At 39.3% G+C, this 17,065-nt stretch overlaps 1 protein-coding gene across 3 annotated transcripts; it reads right to left on the bottom strand.

The window, feature by feature from the left end:
- Positions 1 to 388: 388 nt before the first annotated feature.
- On the bottom strand, positions 389 to 16,874 carry LOC138964811 (uncharacterized). 3 transcript variants are annotated; one of them, XM_070336853.1, is made up of 10 exons: positions 16,560 to 16,874; positions 14,173 to 14,289; positions 13,731 to 13,985; positions 13,183 to 13,215; positions 10,354 to 10,512; positions 9,386 to 9,550; positions 8,974 to 9,079; positions 8,518 to 8,642; positions 7,175 to 7,219; positions 389 to 3,251 (listed from the first exon to the last, which is right to left on the bottom strand). In XM_070336853.1, exons 2-10 carry the CDS (start codon positions 14,273 to 14,275, stop codon positions 2,830 to 2,832), a joined length of 1,413 nt encoding a protein of 470 aa, XP_070192954.1. In that variant the 5' UTR covers positions 14,276 to 14,289; positions 16,560 to 16,874; the 3' UTR covers positions 389 to 2,829. The 3 variants fall into 3 exon arrangements, with proteins under 3 accessions (XP_070192954.1, XP_070192960.1, XP_070192968.1); XM_070336859.1 differs by having other exon boundaries at positions 14,173 to 14,280; XM_070336867.1 differs by lacking the exon at positions 13,183 to 13,215.
- Between the last annotated feature and the right edge of the window lie 191 nt (positions 16,875 to 17,065).

Below are 17,065 nucleotides of genomic sequence, written 5' to 3'. Positions count from 1 at the left end.
AAGATGGAGGTGAATTAGGGGTCATGGGTGCAGTTGGGCATAAATACAAATGTCATGCTGCAGTTCCCAAATCTAATTGTTTATCGTGATTTATCTAAACAGTTTTCTATCTGCTATATAAGGCAGAGTTTCAGAGATGAGCAGGCTTGGGAATTTACTTGTATTACTCCATGCCAACCAGACAAGCATTAAACCTCATCTTTTAGATTATATGTATATCTAAGTTTTCATGTACTATCTTGTAGACGAATTCTTAAAATAACTCCTTCGGATTTGTATGGGTTGTGGGAGAGTGACCTTTTTTTTTTTTTTTTTACAAAATCTCGTACAAACATTGGAGGGGCCGGGCCAATCACTAGCAAGGGGTGATAACTGTGTTTTTATCTCCTTTTGATTCCATATGTATGTCTTTGCTTTTATCTTGACTCCTTGTATGTACTTTAAACTGCTGCTTGCTAAGCTGCTGAAATATTAAATTAAAATAAATTTCGGTTTCTCCACTTGTGTAGCACACAATTACAATCACATGTACTGTACATCTGATGTTCACAATTGCAATTAACTTGCTTTTCTTATGACAAATTGTCATACATAAAAAGATAAACAACACAGGAAGTTAGTGCATAAACAATACATTTGTGTACCATGTTGTGAACTGAGTCTTAAGGTAATGATATGTGATATCTGAGTGGGTACACAATTCTCAAATTATCCATAAGTACAATTGTTCAGGAACTTTTTGGAGGAGACATGAAACTGAAGTAAAGCATAAAGTAATGAAGTTATACATTAGCACATGCATGTATGATCTTAATAAAAACATAATTATCAAACATTCAACATGAGGACATTGATTGACATGGTTACGCTTGAAAATAGTTCTCACACACAAAGAAGACCTTGAAGACACCGTGTTTTACTTTAATGAAAAATATCAAACAGGTATGATATTTTGATTCCTCAACAAATGTGCAAAACCATGAACAAAGCCACAAAGTAAGAAAATGTGTTCACTTGCATGGGGTTTAAGTTCAGATAAGTTCATTCATGAACAAATGCACAAAGAATACACAGGCACAAGCCAAAGCAATAGAGATCTGCAACCAATATGACCTCAAACCTGGCCGTTGACCATCACATTTTCAACATCTCAAAGGAATTGACAAGCATCCTCTATTTGCCACTGTACCATTTTCTATCACACTTGGAAAAGCTCCCTGTTGGTTCCAGAAAACAAAAACAAAAAACAACAACAAAAACCGAGCAAAGAGCACATACTAAACACATCCAGTAGGTTCTCAAAGCTGAAACAGCATGCATAGGAAAAGGGTTACATATCACACTGTATAAAGTTCACTTTCCTCTTTTCCATGAAGCGATTAGCAATAAGTTGTCAATATAAACACAAAGTTATCTGTATGTATATACGCTTTTCTTCCTACATATCATGAAAACACCTGACCCTTATGGCAGTTAGTTTTCATTCCTGAAAGTGAAGCTGACACATGCTTTTTGGTATCTGGTGTGAATGAAGGAACAACAGAATTGCATGCTGCACGTGCTTAAAAGTTTATGAAAAATTTGCATTAGCATGTGTCCACAATATCTCACTCCCTACTGTGCGATTTTTCCTATGCTTTCCACTGTATACTGGCCATTTGTATTAGTTGGTAAAAAAATCATTACTGAAGAAGTACTCAACACAGATGTTTGAAACTTTCAGGGTTTACTGTTGATATGTTGATGCCCTTCAGTGCAAAGTTTCAAGTGTTTTACTTAGAAAATAGCTGATTTAGGTGGGGGGTATAAATAACCCTTTTTCTGGCATCAAAATTACGCTGAACGCAGGGCCATCACTTCAAATTCGCGTGGTTTACTCACTCACTACGAACCACTGCTATCGCAGTGGTCCCATGCACACCACTTCCCCACGAACCACTGCGATAGCAGTGTTTCAGCACGTGTCGTACTGGTAGACGCCATTGTTGTTTTGCAAATTTGCACAAAGCCAGCGAGTACGAAATCAAACCTCGCGTCATCGTTCTACAGCAGACAGAAGTGAAACTAGCTTGGTAATTTGCAGACGACTGGTTAAACTTGAGAGCCAGCCTCTCTATTTTCGTACAAAAATTGACGTCATTGAGCTAAAAAAATCCAAAGGTCAAACACTGCTATCGCAGTGGTTCGTGGGGAAGTGGTGTGCATGGGACCACTGCGATAGCAGTGGTTCGTAGTGAGTGAGATATTACATGTACAGCAAAAAATAACAACAACAACAAAAAGACCAGAATTAAGACTTTGATGTGATCACTCAGAAGAAAAAATGTTTCATACATGTATACATTAAAATCCAACACAGCTGTATGTGACAATATCAATGAGATACACAGACATATTTGACAATCAAAACAATAGAGGTCAATTGCAAAAAATATTCACTTCAGTGAATGGTTGAGCAAAATATATATTAGCATGCCATACAAGTATGCCATTAATCTGAGCATAGAAAATACAATAACACTTTTCAATGCTCATAAAAAATGTGTTGAAAATGGTACATACACCTAACTTTTTCCTTTAAATAGTTGTGACATCAAACTGGAATAAAAATACCCGTAGATATCAATATATTTTGTGTGTGATTTGGAAGGCAAGGTGGTGTAAGAAACGTGTTTGAAAAAATAAGAATAATGACATACAACACAGAAGAAAAAAGAAGGGTCATTAAGGACTGATATCACAGGAAAAACTCATAAAATGCACGCCAATAAAATGCAGCGCAACATTGCAAATTGCCATGGCACTGACCGAGATACAACATAGCACACACTAGCAATAAAAAGCTGGTCCTGACTTGAAAGGAAGAGCTCCACCTGCATCACCAACGACTTCTTCATACGGTGGTGGAGCAGCCATGTCGATACCTGGGGTCTGCGTTCCGCTGCTTTCAACAGGTGGAGCTGTGGGCCGTACACCTGTGAGCCGAGCACCTGTGGGCCGTGCACCTGTGGGCTGCGTACCTGTGGGCCGTGCACCACCTCCCCTGTCATTACCTGCACTATGCTGATAGGAGACGGCCCCTGCCTGCCTGTTGCTGCTTTGTGCCCCTCGAGGGTAATCGCTCTCTGTTTGCCTGTAGTTCGAGCCCTGTTTTTTTCGGCAGTATACTATCACCCCGACCAGGACAAGAATGACCAGAGCACCGATAGCAACTCCAATGCCTGCTACCAAGCCTACTGGCATCTTATTGTCTGCAAAGGAGAGAAACGGATAAGAATGACTTAAATGATTGATCTTTAACTTAACGGACATTAAAGAGCACTGTTTTAACTCTTACCAGTTCGGGGGTTTTAGGGCATATTTTACAGTGCTGTTGGTGCCTACTTGCCGAGTGGCTATCTGGGGTCATATTCTAAATGAAATATAGAAAGTTATATATCAAATGAAAGGAAAATGAATAAGCTTATCATATTTGCAAAGATAATTGTGCTATCTTTAAAGGTAAAAAAGGTTATGGGGGTGACAACATGATTTTTGTTGAAATTTGTACGCCCATTTTTTGGAACACAAGACAAACACAAAGATATTTTTTTTGTGTTCAGTTTATCTATCTATTTATACGACTTGTGTGTGTGTGTGTGTGTGTGTGTCCGCGATGCACGCCCAAGGTTCTCGATGGATCTGTTTCAAATTTGGTGGGCATATTCAGGTAGACCCCGGACAGAACCTGGTCGATGAGATATTTGAACACGTGCTCTCAGCGCGCAGCGCTGAACCGATTTTGGTTTTTCTCTGGATCCATTCCCAGTAACTCTTCCTTATCTTCTCCAGTGTTTTCAGCGTTTATCTCCCTTCCTTCGTGTGGCGTCAATCCATATTCCCGTTACTACGTTACTATATTTAGAATGTCACTGCACTGTCCAGAACGCTTTCATTGCACCCGTAAGTTGTCCTTACTGTAAAAGTGAAAAGGTCGAATCAATTTATAGCCATGCGAAAAATACACTGTCATCTATCTCTATATATTTATAGATATAGATATACATATATATATATACGGCTTCTGTATGTGTGTGTGTGTGTTTGTGTGTGTGTGTGGGCAACACCTGTGGATTGTAGAGTTCTGTTTGTGATGTGGTCTGGCGGCTTTGGTGTGTCTGTATGTTCAGGCCTTCCTTCGAGAAGCCATAACAGTTATTCTCAATCCCGTTTGCGTGGACTTCGCCTTCAAAGGTGATTGTGGTGTTTCGGCACTCGGTTACATTTGGCGTCGTCGACAGCGATGGGACTCGACATGAAATATTCAGGCCACTGAATCATTTTCGTGCTGTTCCCATTCCACCTGGGAGGGACCTAAGCTTGGCGGGTCCATGGTTCGGAACTTTGGGGACAAAGTTAATTCAAAGGGGGTCGAGTGTGACAGGGAGACTACCGTCGCCCTTCACAGCAGACTCTGCAGAGTTGTTCGCCTTGGAAGTTGTGTGCTTTCCTTGCATGTACCCGTAAGTTGTCCTCACTGTAAAAGTGCAAAGGTCGAATCTATTTATCGAAAAATCCACTGTCATCTATCTCTATATATTTATATATATATAGATAGATATATACGGGTTCTGTGTCTGTGTGTGTGTGTGTGTGTGTGGAGGCAACACCTGTGGATTGTAGAGTTCTGTTTGTGATGGGGTCTGGCGGCTTTTGTCTGTCTGTATGTTGTGGCATTTGAGAATAATAATAATAATAATAATAATAAAGATAGCTTATATAGCGCCGCTTCACAAATTTAACTATGCTCTTAGCGCTGTACATCGAGATATAACAATTTCAATAATATAAATACAAAGATGATATTATCATAATACACATTTACAAATATCACTCACGTGCATACATCCTCGTGCACACCACGCGCATACACACTCCCACTCATTAGCAAGTGCTTCCATCCCCCTGCCACTGAGATGTTCATATACCCCCCTGGACAAGCTCACACCATGTCCGTCACCTCTCTAGACTGTACATACACTCAGCAAGAAAAAGAAAGACTAAATGCAAATTTCATACACAACCCTATGGCTCAATCAAAGCTGAAGCAACTATACAAAAAAACAAAAAAAAAAAAAAAAAAAAAAGACACACTCAAACAACGAATCTAACATCACCTCTAACAGTCTATAAAGATGGCAAGGACAATTTACAAGGATTCGCGAAAAAGGTGCGTTTTAAGGGAACTGCGGAAAGAGTCCTTAGAAGCAGAATGGCGAACGGAGGAAGGGAGAGAATTCCAGACAATGGCAGCCGCAGAAGCAAACGAGCGATCTCCAAAAGAAGGCAAGCTTCGCTCGAGAGTTTCCAGTTTGCGACTGTCAGCGCGTGAGCGGAGGTTGTAGTCAGAGGGATTGTCATATGTGACGAGCAGTTCCTTGAGGTATTTAGGGCCATCTTCAAATTTGGCAGAGAAACAGATACAAGCAAGCTTGTATCTGATACGAGCGGACACGGGAAGCCAATGAAGGGAACGAAGAAGTGGTGTGACATGATCAAACTTCTTAGAACGGTATATCAATTTGGCGGCAGAGTTTTGTACCTTTTGGAGTGACTCGACAAGTTTTTGATCACAGCCATAGAACAGGCTGTTGCAATAGTCTATTCTGGATAGAACTAGAGAACAGGCTAGAGTTTGAGCGGCTTGGGGGGTAAGATAGTGGCGGATAGAGCTGATTTTCCTTAAGTTACTGTACGCAATTGTGCGGATGTTTTGGACGTGCTGGGAAAGGTTGAGGAAGTGGTCGAAGGTAACGCCAAGATTAGTCACAGAAGAGACAAAGTTGACGTCGCTATCGCCGACATGAATGCAAGAAGGCAAAGAATTTTCAGGGAAAGATCTGTACTGGGACCTGACAAGCATGGATTCAGTTTTCGAGTCGTTTAGCTGTAGTTTGTTAGCCGTCATCCACGCCTTTACAGCAACAACACAGTCTTCCATTTCACTCACAGTGGTATCAATTTGAGAAGCCATAACAGATAATATAGGGCTTAGAAATAAGCTCTAAAATTCTCAATCCCGTTTGACAGGACTTCGCCTTGATTGTGGTGAACCGCCACGCTGTCTGTCTCTGTCTCGCGATTCACCCCGGCAAAGCCGGGTATTCCTCTAGTTTTAGATACTGTATGCTGCTTACTAGTCTGTTTTGGCATTCATTTTACATAACATAGCAAAGTTTTATTGAGTTTTGCTGATAAACAAAAAAGTTATTGTCCCCCAAATTTCAAAGTTGGACATTTCATGACATACGCATGCCTAAGGACGGTATCCCGACCGACCCTATTTTTTCGCGCGACGCTAGACTTTTTTTGGCATTTGGGGGAAAAAAACAACAACAAAAAAACTTTGTTTTTTTGCAAAATAACTTTAAAAAAAAGTTTTTTTGGAGGGAAAAAAAAAAAAAAAAAAAAAGGTCTGTTTTTTGGCAAAATAACTTAAAAATATGTTTTTGTTGAAAAAAAAAAAAAAAAAAAAAAAAGTGCCGAACTACCGACCCTATTTTTTGGGCCTATGTTACCGTTAACAGACTATTTATTTTTTTTGGCCTAATAATGCATTCCTATAACTAACTTATAACAAAACCCCAGCTTGTTTCTGTCATAACGTGTGTCTAACATATGTCAGTTTATCCACTGTCCGACCCATCCAATGTAAAATAACCAATTTTTTTTGATAATTAGATAATTGGTCAGTAGAAAACTACAGGGGGGGGGGGGGGGGGGGGGCAAGCTTACGATGGGTAAGGGAGCGAACTGGTAAGAGTTAAAGCCAGATATTCTCACTTTGTGTCCACTTGGCTGCAAATGCTTTTACAGTTTTGTCAATAATGAAATCCCACTGTAAAGCTTGGACAATCTAGTTTAAAGGAACAAAATCATCAACTACTCCACTGTTAACTGGATTTTGAACTGCATGCATTGGCCCTTTATAAATATATATCTGGTTAACATGTCCTTGTTTGAAACAATGAAAGCAACCAACACAAGCTTCAAACATATTTGAATAATATGCCGATCTACCTATTTTTGCTGTGGATCCGAAGTGCTTCAGAAATCAAAACATAAAATCTCCACGTTCAGGTTCAAGATTATCTGCCATCTAACACTGATGAAAATATATGTACACGCGTATTACCTTCTTCCATCTCTTGTGGAATTGGAAACAATTTGGTTTTCTCTCCTGCAGAAACAAAAGAACAAAATCATCAAGACAAGATCTGGCAAGAATCATCTACATGTACTTTCTTTCTTTCTTTCTTTATTTGGTGTTTAACGTCGTTTTCAACCATTCAAGGTTATATCGCGACGGGGGAAGGGGGGAGATGGGATAGGGGAAAGGGGGGAGATGGGATAGAGCCACTTGTTAATTGTTTCTTGTTCACAAAAGCACTAATCAAAAAATTGCTCCAGGGGCTTGCAACGTAGTACAATATATGACCTTACTGGGAAAATGCAAGTTTCCAGTACAAAGGACGTAACATTTCTTACATACTGCTTGACTAAAATCTTTACAAACATTGACTATATTCTATACAAGAACTTAACAAGGGTAAAAGGAGAAACAGAACCTGTTAGTCGCCTCTTACGACATGCTGGTTAGCATCGGGTAAATTCTTTCTCGTCCCAACCAATATGGGACTCCCCCTAACCCGCGGGGGGTATCTACATGTACTGCCAAACATGCACTGGATTCATTCAACATTAGGTCACTATGGTGCAACATTCAGATGGTTATGTTAGGCCAACAAAAATTTTTAGTCTGTTTACGGTAACATAGGCAAAAAAAATAGGGTCGGTAGGTCGGGATTTTTTTTTCTCCCAAAAAACCATATTTTTAAGTTATTTTGCCAAAAAACAAAGACTTTTTATTTTTTTATTATTTTTATTTTTTATTTTTTATTTTTTTCTCTCCCCCAAATGCCAAAAAAAAGTCTAAGGTCGCGCGAAAAAATAGGGTCGGTCGGGATACCGTAAACTTACTTTTTGTTGTTGTTGCCTTATGTTGCTTACATCAGAGAAATATTTCTTTAAAAAAATATATGAATAACAATCTGTAGAAATTAAACAAACGCACGATTCTCCAGACAGTCTATTCAACAGTGTGGATTAATTCAGTTATTCCTGTCACTTCATCTAACCAAGTTTGAATTTAAGGCATGATGGCGACTCAGTTAAATCTACAACACCTTTTTTCTGGTAAGGGTACAAAAACGCCATCCAGTAACACCTAAACCAGACAGTAGTTTTCGATCTGTTAATCAATTATGAAACAACAGGGTCTCATTGAGTGTAAATCTGTTTTCTTTGCCTGCTTAGTTATGGTTTTCAAATGCTCTTTCTAAATTATAACAGAGCTGCAAAGATAAAATAAAAAAACCACCACCCTGGTGTTTTGCTTTGTTTTGAAATTTACTTTGTGCGTGTTATTTAAAAAAAGAAAATTCTTTGTTTTGTTCACTATCTGCACAGCACAGTTACCTTTTTTTGACTTGCAAAGAGGTTTTGCTGCAAAATCTTCACAGTCATGGAGTTTCCAAACCTCTTCTTTAAAGTTCAAGGACACACATCGCGAATATTGGTTAGCTGCGTGGCCTGAGGGAAACCTGCAAAAGAAAAATTAACAGCTATATATACCAGAACTATAGGATCCTTTTGCCTAGTTGTTCCGCACATAAAGTCACATTAAGGGAAGAGGTATACAGTCTGTATGATCAGGGAGATGCTTTTTTTTTCAAACGAAGTCATCTGCCAAGCTTCCCAGCACCTAAATGAACTGAGCTGTATTTAAAAAGAACATAATGCAGATATGAGAAGCAATCCAGTGACCATCTTCATGAAGCTATATCTCTCAAGCACACACACACACACACACAAACACACACTAGTGCAAGCATGCGCGTACGCATGCACGCACATGGATGACAAAACACTGACTTGTCAAAGGCAAAATCACTCAGGTCAATCCACTGATAGCCGCCTAAATCCATGATGTCATTCAGACCAATCCACGCTGTAAGGCCTCGCGGAGATTCACTGTATGCTGCAAACAAAGATCACAGGCTTCAGTGTTGTTGTTCTCATATGTTGGTTAGAAAATAACCATGGATATACGTACTGCGGAAGCTGCACTTTACAATCCTGATTTCAGACTCCCTCCGTTTAAGACCCTCATTTCTCATGTCTTCTATAGCATCTGTGCAACTCAAAATTGTCATATACATATAAATTTACACTTCAAATTTAGTTTTTATGGAGATCAAACAGGATAAGTCACACTTCCAACCCTTCAAAAACCAACATCTACAATCAAAATCAACGACATAATGTAAAAGTTCTCTGGACTTACTTTGCAGTACAAATTCATGCTCGCTCTCTGAGACGACAGAAGCAAGGTTAGCATGCTCGGCGTTGCATGCCCTTTGGGCTGAAGACCAGTCCGTTTCCTTCCCCAGTAACTTGAAGCAATAATCTGTTGGACTTGTATGCCATGAGGGGGCACAGTCTGTCAATGCTGTTGGAATAACAAAAAGATTCCACTGATTTTAATGTACACAGGAAGAATAACTATACTTACGCAGAGAATCAGCCATTTGTTGGCAAATACTTTCTGTTTCTATTTGTTATAAAAGCCTTCTTTTGAAAAGAGCATAAAATGTGAAGTGAAGTTCAGCATACAAGTGTGACTATTCATATATTTACATAAACGTTTAGCACAATATATACTTGGTTCTGTGATATTAATTGAGGATACGGTTTATATTTCATATAGTCATGTGAGGTTATCATCATGGAAATTTCGGCTACTTTCTCACTAAGAAAAGTAAGCATACAGTATGGCGCTACGGATTTTTTCCCCTTTTTTCTGCATGCGTTTATTAATGTTAACAAGCCCAGAGATTTTCGTGCATGCATGCACACTGGGGTGTTTTGGACACTGCAAGAAGAGAGTCTGCACAAAGATGACTGGGAAATAAATCCCTCATCGAATGTGAAAACTGGTTTTGAAGCCAGCGTTACTACAGACTGAGCTATCAATTCCCCGCCCCTGCGACAAGGGATATGATGATCCAGATCATATTTTAACTCACAATCAATCTGGTTACATTTCACTGAAACATATGAAACTTCAATCTCTTTTCGAGTCATTACGAAATTGTCTAAACCTTTCTCTTTTGTGAACAACACCCCCCGGCCCCCTCTCTCTCATATCATATCCCCCCCCCCTCCCCCCTTGTCATTTCTTGTCAGCTATGAGAGGTGAATATGAAGGGGAAAAAACTCATATTTATTTATCTTTGCATATCATCAACTTACAGAAAGTTTTAAACTGAAGGTGGACGCCAGTGTACTGGTAGGGGTTGTTTTTGTCGCTCATAAACTCCACCCTCAGATAGCGCCCACTGCTGACAGCTCCCAGCGGCTTCTGGCGTCCGCACCATTGCAGCACTATTGTCTCTTCCCTGCCCTCTTCCCCTGTGAGGAAAAACAATTCACAGCTTACAATTTTGCCCTTGCGAATGAGTTTGCAATGTCTTTGCACATCAAACACATGAACATGAGACAGGAAGCCAACCCCCCCCCCCTCCATCCTCTCTAAACAGAAACTTAACTGTCAAATACATCTAATAAAATACAGTCCAAAAATGCAGTTGAAATACACCAGAGAAAAATTATATGTGTGTACATATGTATTTATATTGCCTGCTTTAACATATTTGGAAGTGAATCTAGGATCTTAAATGCTTTGGTTTTTAGTTCCTGCTTGCAGTTTATATAGAACCAGCACAGGAGTGTGATGGACCTACTAGCTATAGAGGGAATGCCACAAAATTACCAACAACCTAATGTCACAGAAGTCTCTGCTTTAATAATATAAATGGTCAACTATGACAAAAATTGTTACAAAGTCATTCCACAAGTTCAGGCGTTAGCACATTCACAGTTATGTTAAACAAAAACCAGTTTCCAAAAAGTTAAATCAATGGCTCATTAACGTCATGCTGACACATATAGTGGGGGCAAACAGGCACACATTACAATGTAGTCAGATTTACTACTATAGGTACTAACATGCACCTTGTATATACATTGCCACTAAAACCTTGTATTAGATACATAAAGGAAACCAACTCTGGCTATAAAATGTATTTTGCACCATTATTATTGGTATTACATATATATCATCCTGTGAGGTTACCCTCCTGGAAATTCAGGCTGCTTTCTCACTGGGGAAAGCGAGATGCCATACAGTGTACGGCGCTACCCATTCTTTTCTTTTAGTGTATGCATGCATTCATGTTTCCCAGCCCTGAGATTTTTGGCTGAGAACTTGGGATCTTTGTGTGGGTGAATGGACAGACAGGAGAAAGAAATATAACAACAGACATTCTGATACACACAAATAATAATTCTTCCACACCAGAATGCCATTGTTCCACGTAAAGTGAAATTGTAATCTGATATCCGGAATACGGATATTCACAACTTTAATTATTTAAGTTTGTAATGCAACAGCAGTTGCATTCAAACTATGCAACGAGTCATTCAGCAAAATTCGTCTGCTACAGACCGAGGCCCATCCAACCACACAAACCCCCTTACACTTTCGTGTAAAAACTTTTATTGTGTGCATGCATGCATGCACATTGGGGTATTTGGACACCTGGGAGCATCGGCACAACGTTGACGATAGGAAATAAATCCCTCCCCGAAAGTGGGGGTCAAACCTACGCCGAAAGTACAAACATGCACTAGTCAATAGCAGGGAAGTAATAATACATCTGCAGTGTTTGTTCCTGTAGGTGTTAGTTGGAGTGCCTTAGAGAATGATGAGCATATATGAGCTTGCGGTGATCATCCTGTTTTGAGGATGAAAGTCGCTTGTTCATTTCAATGCTTGTTATTCTCTCATGTGCCAGGAGAAAAGCTAGGTTCCGTACAACTCTCGCTTACTCTATTACACATGTCATAGGCATTAAGAGCGATTACTTCCCTTTGGTTATTTGATATCTTAACATCGCTCTGCCTCATTCTGTTTGAGATTCTATACTCAGAGGTCAATAGGTTAGTTGAACCTAGATTGGAAATATGAATAGGTTCAAATGTCCTGGCTCCAAAAAAATTGTTTTGACAGAATAACTCCTGCATGTGAAAACTATCAGGCGGTCGACTGGTCAAGGGTCAGATAAAAAAAAAAGATACGTAAATGACCAAGGAAAGACGCCTAAGAACAGAACCGTATCCGTGGAAAATAAAATCCACTCAGAAATTATGTACTGGTCTACTATAAAAGTAAAATTGGAAACATGTACGTAAATTGTAACAAGTACACAATACACAAACCAACCATAAACACAAAGCAAGCAACAGGAGTGTAAGAAATTCAAGGGCTACAGCATGCCAGTACACTAATCACTGCACAAACCATGATGTTTCTTATGTTTCAGGTGCATTTAATTAAACGCACATGAATCATATATGCTGCTTATACATATTTTGTGAACAGCAAGGCATGACATATAGCACTGACAACAGTGTGCCTACCAGTACATGGACTCACAGGAAATTTGCCTGTACACTTACTAGACCAGGGATCAATGATTCAATCATTAAGGCCAAAAATGTTAAATGTTTATTTCTGATGACAAAGCCCCAAAAAGTAGTCTCCCTCACATGTTGGAGAAGAGTAGCTTTCCTTGTAATGTGTGCTAAATCACGTTTAGTCATTTTAGAATTTTGTTTTAAGTTCTAAGATTGGGAGAAAAAAAAATAGGGTTGTTCTGCGAACCGGAAACACCAATTTTTGTAAGCCTAAGCTTTTACATCTAACTTGTTATATTCCCCAAACTAACTGTTAACGATAACAGAATACTGATCGAATGGAAGTTTGCAACGTTCAAACCCAGAACCAAAGCAAGACACATACCTTAGTAATTAAAAAGCTAATAATTAAAGCATGCAATATAACATAAACATTGGTTAGGTTTGTTATGTTAAAAACTATATCTCTCAGCTACACAACATTTTGTGGTCTTTCCTAAGGGACCATAACACATCGAATTTGTCAGATTAACAAAACAAATAAAAAATGTGATGAAACAATGACTCCACAAAAACAGGACTTCCATGACCATTATATAGTACCTGAATCAGGTGAAAGGCTTGAAGTTGAATTTACTGCAAGCAATTGTAGGTCTGTGTCAAGTGTCATACACATGTGCATAATGTAATCACTGAAAAGCTACTCTGAACTTTGTTACTAAAATGAAATAAATGAGGTAAGTACAACAGCTGTGCTTTTTTTTCAATCTACAGTGGAACCTCCCGAAACTCTACCCTCAAATTCCCAATAAAAAAACCCTCCTTTTTACGACCGATTTTCCTGGACATTTTCAAGGTTGTCAGTGGGTGGTTTTACTGTACCTTGAGCACCATAAATTAAAAAACATGTTTGGATCTGAGCTGCTGATAAATCTGATTATAGTCTTGATGGAAGTGAGAAAATGACAATGATTGAACATTTGTACAGGCTTGTCTTGAAGTCGACGTCAAAACTACAACAGCAAATGCCTTGATAATTGTCCACACAGCTATTACACACAAAAAGTATTATATATATAAATGGAACTTTGACAGCACTCAATTAAAGTACACACATAAAAATCAGCGACGTGAAAAAGCAGAACACTTACCATCTTTGATCGCAACATGGTCGTATCCTGGACAGATGACAGTCTCTGGCGTCCACTGAAGATCAGACGAGACAACAGTTATCTCCACACGATTGTTTGGCCCAGCGTCGATCATCCACACACACTTCTGACTGTTGCGGTAGTAAGTGTCGCCATCATACAGTGTATAGATGCTGCCTTGTGTCTCTCCACTGATATTCTGCACTGTTGTAGCTGGGCCTTTGCTACAGTAATGAGCTGCTCCAGCAGACTGGCCTGTAAATGGCAAAATATTAATAAGCAATGAAATTATGCAGGGGGGGGGGGGGGGGGAGATGAAGAATTTAACTTTTCCAGAAAACACACACACACACACACACACACCCCCAGTATCCACAACACATATGCATTTTATATATGTCAGCAACATGAAATACATGGTTCTGCGCAATTCAAAACATACCGCAAATGGTAAACCATTGAAGAATCAGTGCATAAGATGCAAAAAGTGCGTGAGGTGAAGATAAAGCCTTCATGCCTTTAGTCCACAGCTTCTCTAACGTCATCGCACCTGAAAAACCTGAACATTTTAAAACTTCAATGGTGAGTTCTATTGATCAGTAAAACTAATGATGTCTAGTTTATTTTAAGAGCCTCTTCTTAATACTCTGAATATTAATAGTTTAAATCTCTCTCTATCTCCCTAGCCCTCCTATGCATCTTTCTCTTTTCCACACACACACACACATGCATGTACACACACACACACACACACACACACACACACACACACATACAGACTTACACACACACACACACATACACACACACACACACACACACACACACACACAGAAAAAGGAGAAAGAAAATAGAATTTTACAAAAATTAAACAGACAGAATAATTCATTTTGTAAACATGAGAGTGCGTACCAATAATTAACATGTTTAACTATAGACATTTATATGATGAAAATAGTATTACAAATGTAAAACGCATTAGCAACATAAGGTGCAATAATCATTATGTGTATAAATTATATAACCACTGTCAGCACAATGCAGTATGACTACCAACAGAAGTCCATTATACTAGAACTAAAAGTGCTCTACTATCATTACCATCAGTCGACACGCAGTGATACCTATGCCCTTTGACCTTTTCTTGTGCGGTAGCCCATACATAAAATAGAATACGGGATTCTGGGAAAGCTGTTCAACTTCAAGGGCACTTAATTGCGCACTATATTCGATTTTCAATACACGACTCAAAACCTTTGGAATAAATCAAATAGAATGAAATACAAGAATATAGAGTTCAGAAAAGAAAAGAAAAAAAAAGTAGAAAAACTGAGAAAAAAAAGTTACAAAAGTCTTGCCATTTACAGGACTCAAACTCGAGACCGCCGGCACTGGAGGCAAACGTACTACCACCTTTTCAATCAGGCACATACAGAGGCGTGAAAATTAAAACTTGAACTGCAAACATATCTCACACGTGCCCGAGTTCTCAAGCCAATTTGTCGACTCGTCGGTTTCCGAGTTTCCCCATTTGTATTTGTGTTTTGTAGGGCATTATAATACAAGAATTACAAGTTCAGATTTTTTTTTAATAAAAAAAAAAATTGCTGTCAAAGAGGATGGAACCCGTGACCACCAATGTTAGAAAAAGCAATAGGGCACTTTACCAACTGAGCTATTCAGAATAGCTCAGTTGGTAAAGATAATTCTGTCGAACGGTAGGCGAGGGAGATTTTAACTTCAAATATTACACTTGAGTTCTCGAGCGTGGCGATCAGTATTGACTCGACTCGAGTTTCCGAGTCTCTCCCTTCGTATTTGTGTACTGTTCTCTTATCTCACTGTTTGAGGCAAGTTAAGTTTATAACTGTCCCTATGCTCCCGTTCACTTAATATAAGTTTGGAAAGCAATATCAAGTAGCGATAATTTCAAGCGTGACCGACATTATGTTGTTGTCCGGCTACGAAATGCATTGACCAATCGCTGACGTGATTTCCCTACTCAGAATCCTCGATTTGTTTGTTTGTTTGTTCGTTCATAGGCTGAAACTCCCACGGCTTTTACGTGTATGACCGTTTTTACCCCGTCATTTAGGCAGCCATACGCCGCTTTCGGAGGAAGCATGCTGGGTATTTTCGTGTTTCTATAACCCACCGAACTCTGACATGGATTACAGGATCTTTTTCGTGTGCACTTGGTCTTGTGCTTGCGTGTACACACGAGGATGTTCGGACACCGAGGAGAGTCTGCACACAAAGTTGACTCTGAGAAATAAATCTCTCGCCGAACGTGGGGACGAACTCACGCTGACAGCAGCCAACTGGATACAAATCCAGCGCGCTACCGACTGAGCTACATCCCAGCCCCTCGATTCTCGATGACATACAAAGGATTTTTTTTGTTTTTTTGTTTTTGTTGGGAGGACGACATATATGTATGGTTTATTATATAAAGGGAAGCAAGCGCTTAAAAACGGGCGTCGATAGAGCCAATGAACAGTGATGTGAACTTGTAGTATTTATTCACTTGTGCTACCAATCATTATTACTGAAAATTATTTCAATTTTACAGAGTACCATGGTCTTCTTTTGTGAATAATATGAGGTGAGCAGAGAAAGCAAAAGAACATCTTTGGGTGTATACAAACCCTTATTTTCTGAAGGCACCATAGGCAGCGATATAATACATATCCATGTACAATAAAGAGGTAAATAATAGGATACATACTGGATATATGTACAACTCCACCACTACTTTCATAATTTATACCAACATTTAAAATAACAACAGAATCACACCAACGAAAATCACAGATGAAAGTGAATCACCATTTATCACTGTGCGCAGTTTTAAGTTTCGCTAGGATGTAGGTTGCTATTGTGAAACATCCGGCTTGTTCCGGAATGGAGAATCAGCCAGTGACAACTGACGTATACACATAGCCAGTGTTGCTGTTTTCTCTCAGACCCCAGTTGTATCCACGCAGTAACATGCACTAAGCAGTAGATACCTCTTTATGATACTGTAGTTTATTCGTTTGAGTATTTTCGTTTCAAGTCGATATAATTCATGTACGCCAAAAAGGTCTATGCTAAATATCCGCACTTGGTTTTCCCAGAGCGCAAATGCTTCTTGTGCAAGTTCTAACTACACTAGTGACTAGGAGTGGTTTCCCTTGAACTAAGCAACAAACGTAAACAAACCCGTGTTCTGCATGTTCTCATTGTGCTTGTGTCAAATTGTTTTTTTGGAAAAACTTTACATTGTTTTTGGGGTGGTTTTTTTTCGCTTGCTTGTGAGTTTGCGCGCGAGTGTGTGTGTTTCTGTGCTGTGC

This window comes from Littorina saxatilis, linkage group LG1 (genome assembly GCF_037325665.1).
Source record: "Littorina saxatilis isolate snail1 linkage group LG1, US_GU_Lsax_2.0, whole genome shotgun sequence".
Lineage (NCBI taxonomy): Eukaryota > Metazoa > Mollusca > Gastropoda > Littorinimorpha > Littorinidae > Littorina > Littorina saxatilis.
The sequence above is the reverse complement of the archived record's forward strand: the minus strand, read 5'-3'. Positions and strand labels throughout refer to the sequence as shown.

What these genes read in the sequence shown, in the direction of transcription:
- LOC138964811 (XM_070336853.1), bottom strand. Translation starts at nt 14,275, where the DNA reads ATGACGTTAGAGAAGCTGTGGACTAAAGGCATGAAGGCTTTATCTTCA. An exon ending in CCATGTTGCGATCAAAGATG is followed by an intron (nt 13,216 to 13,730) that starts GTAAGTGTTCTG and finishes AATTGCTTGCAG; the next exon opens with TAAATTCAACTTCAAGCCTT. An exon ending in CCTTCAGTTTAAAACTTTCT is followed by an intron (nt 9,551 to 10,353) that starts GTAAGTTGATGA and finishes TTATTCCAACAG; the next exon opens with CATTGACAGACTGTGCCCCC.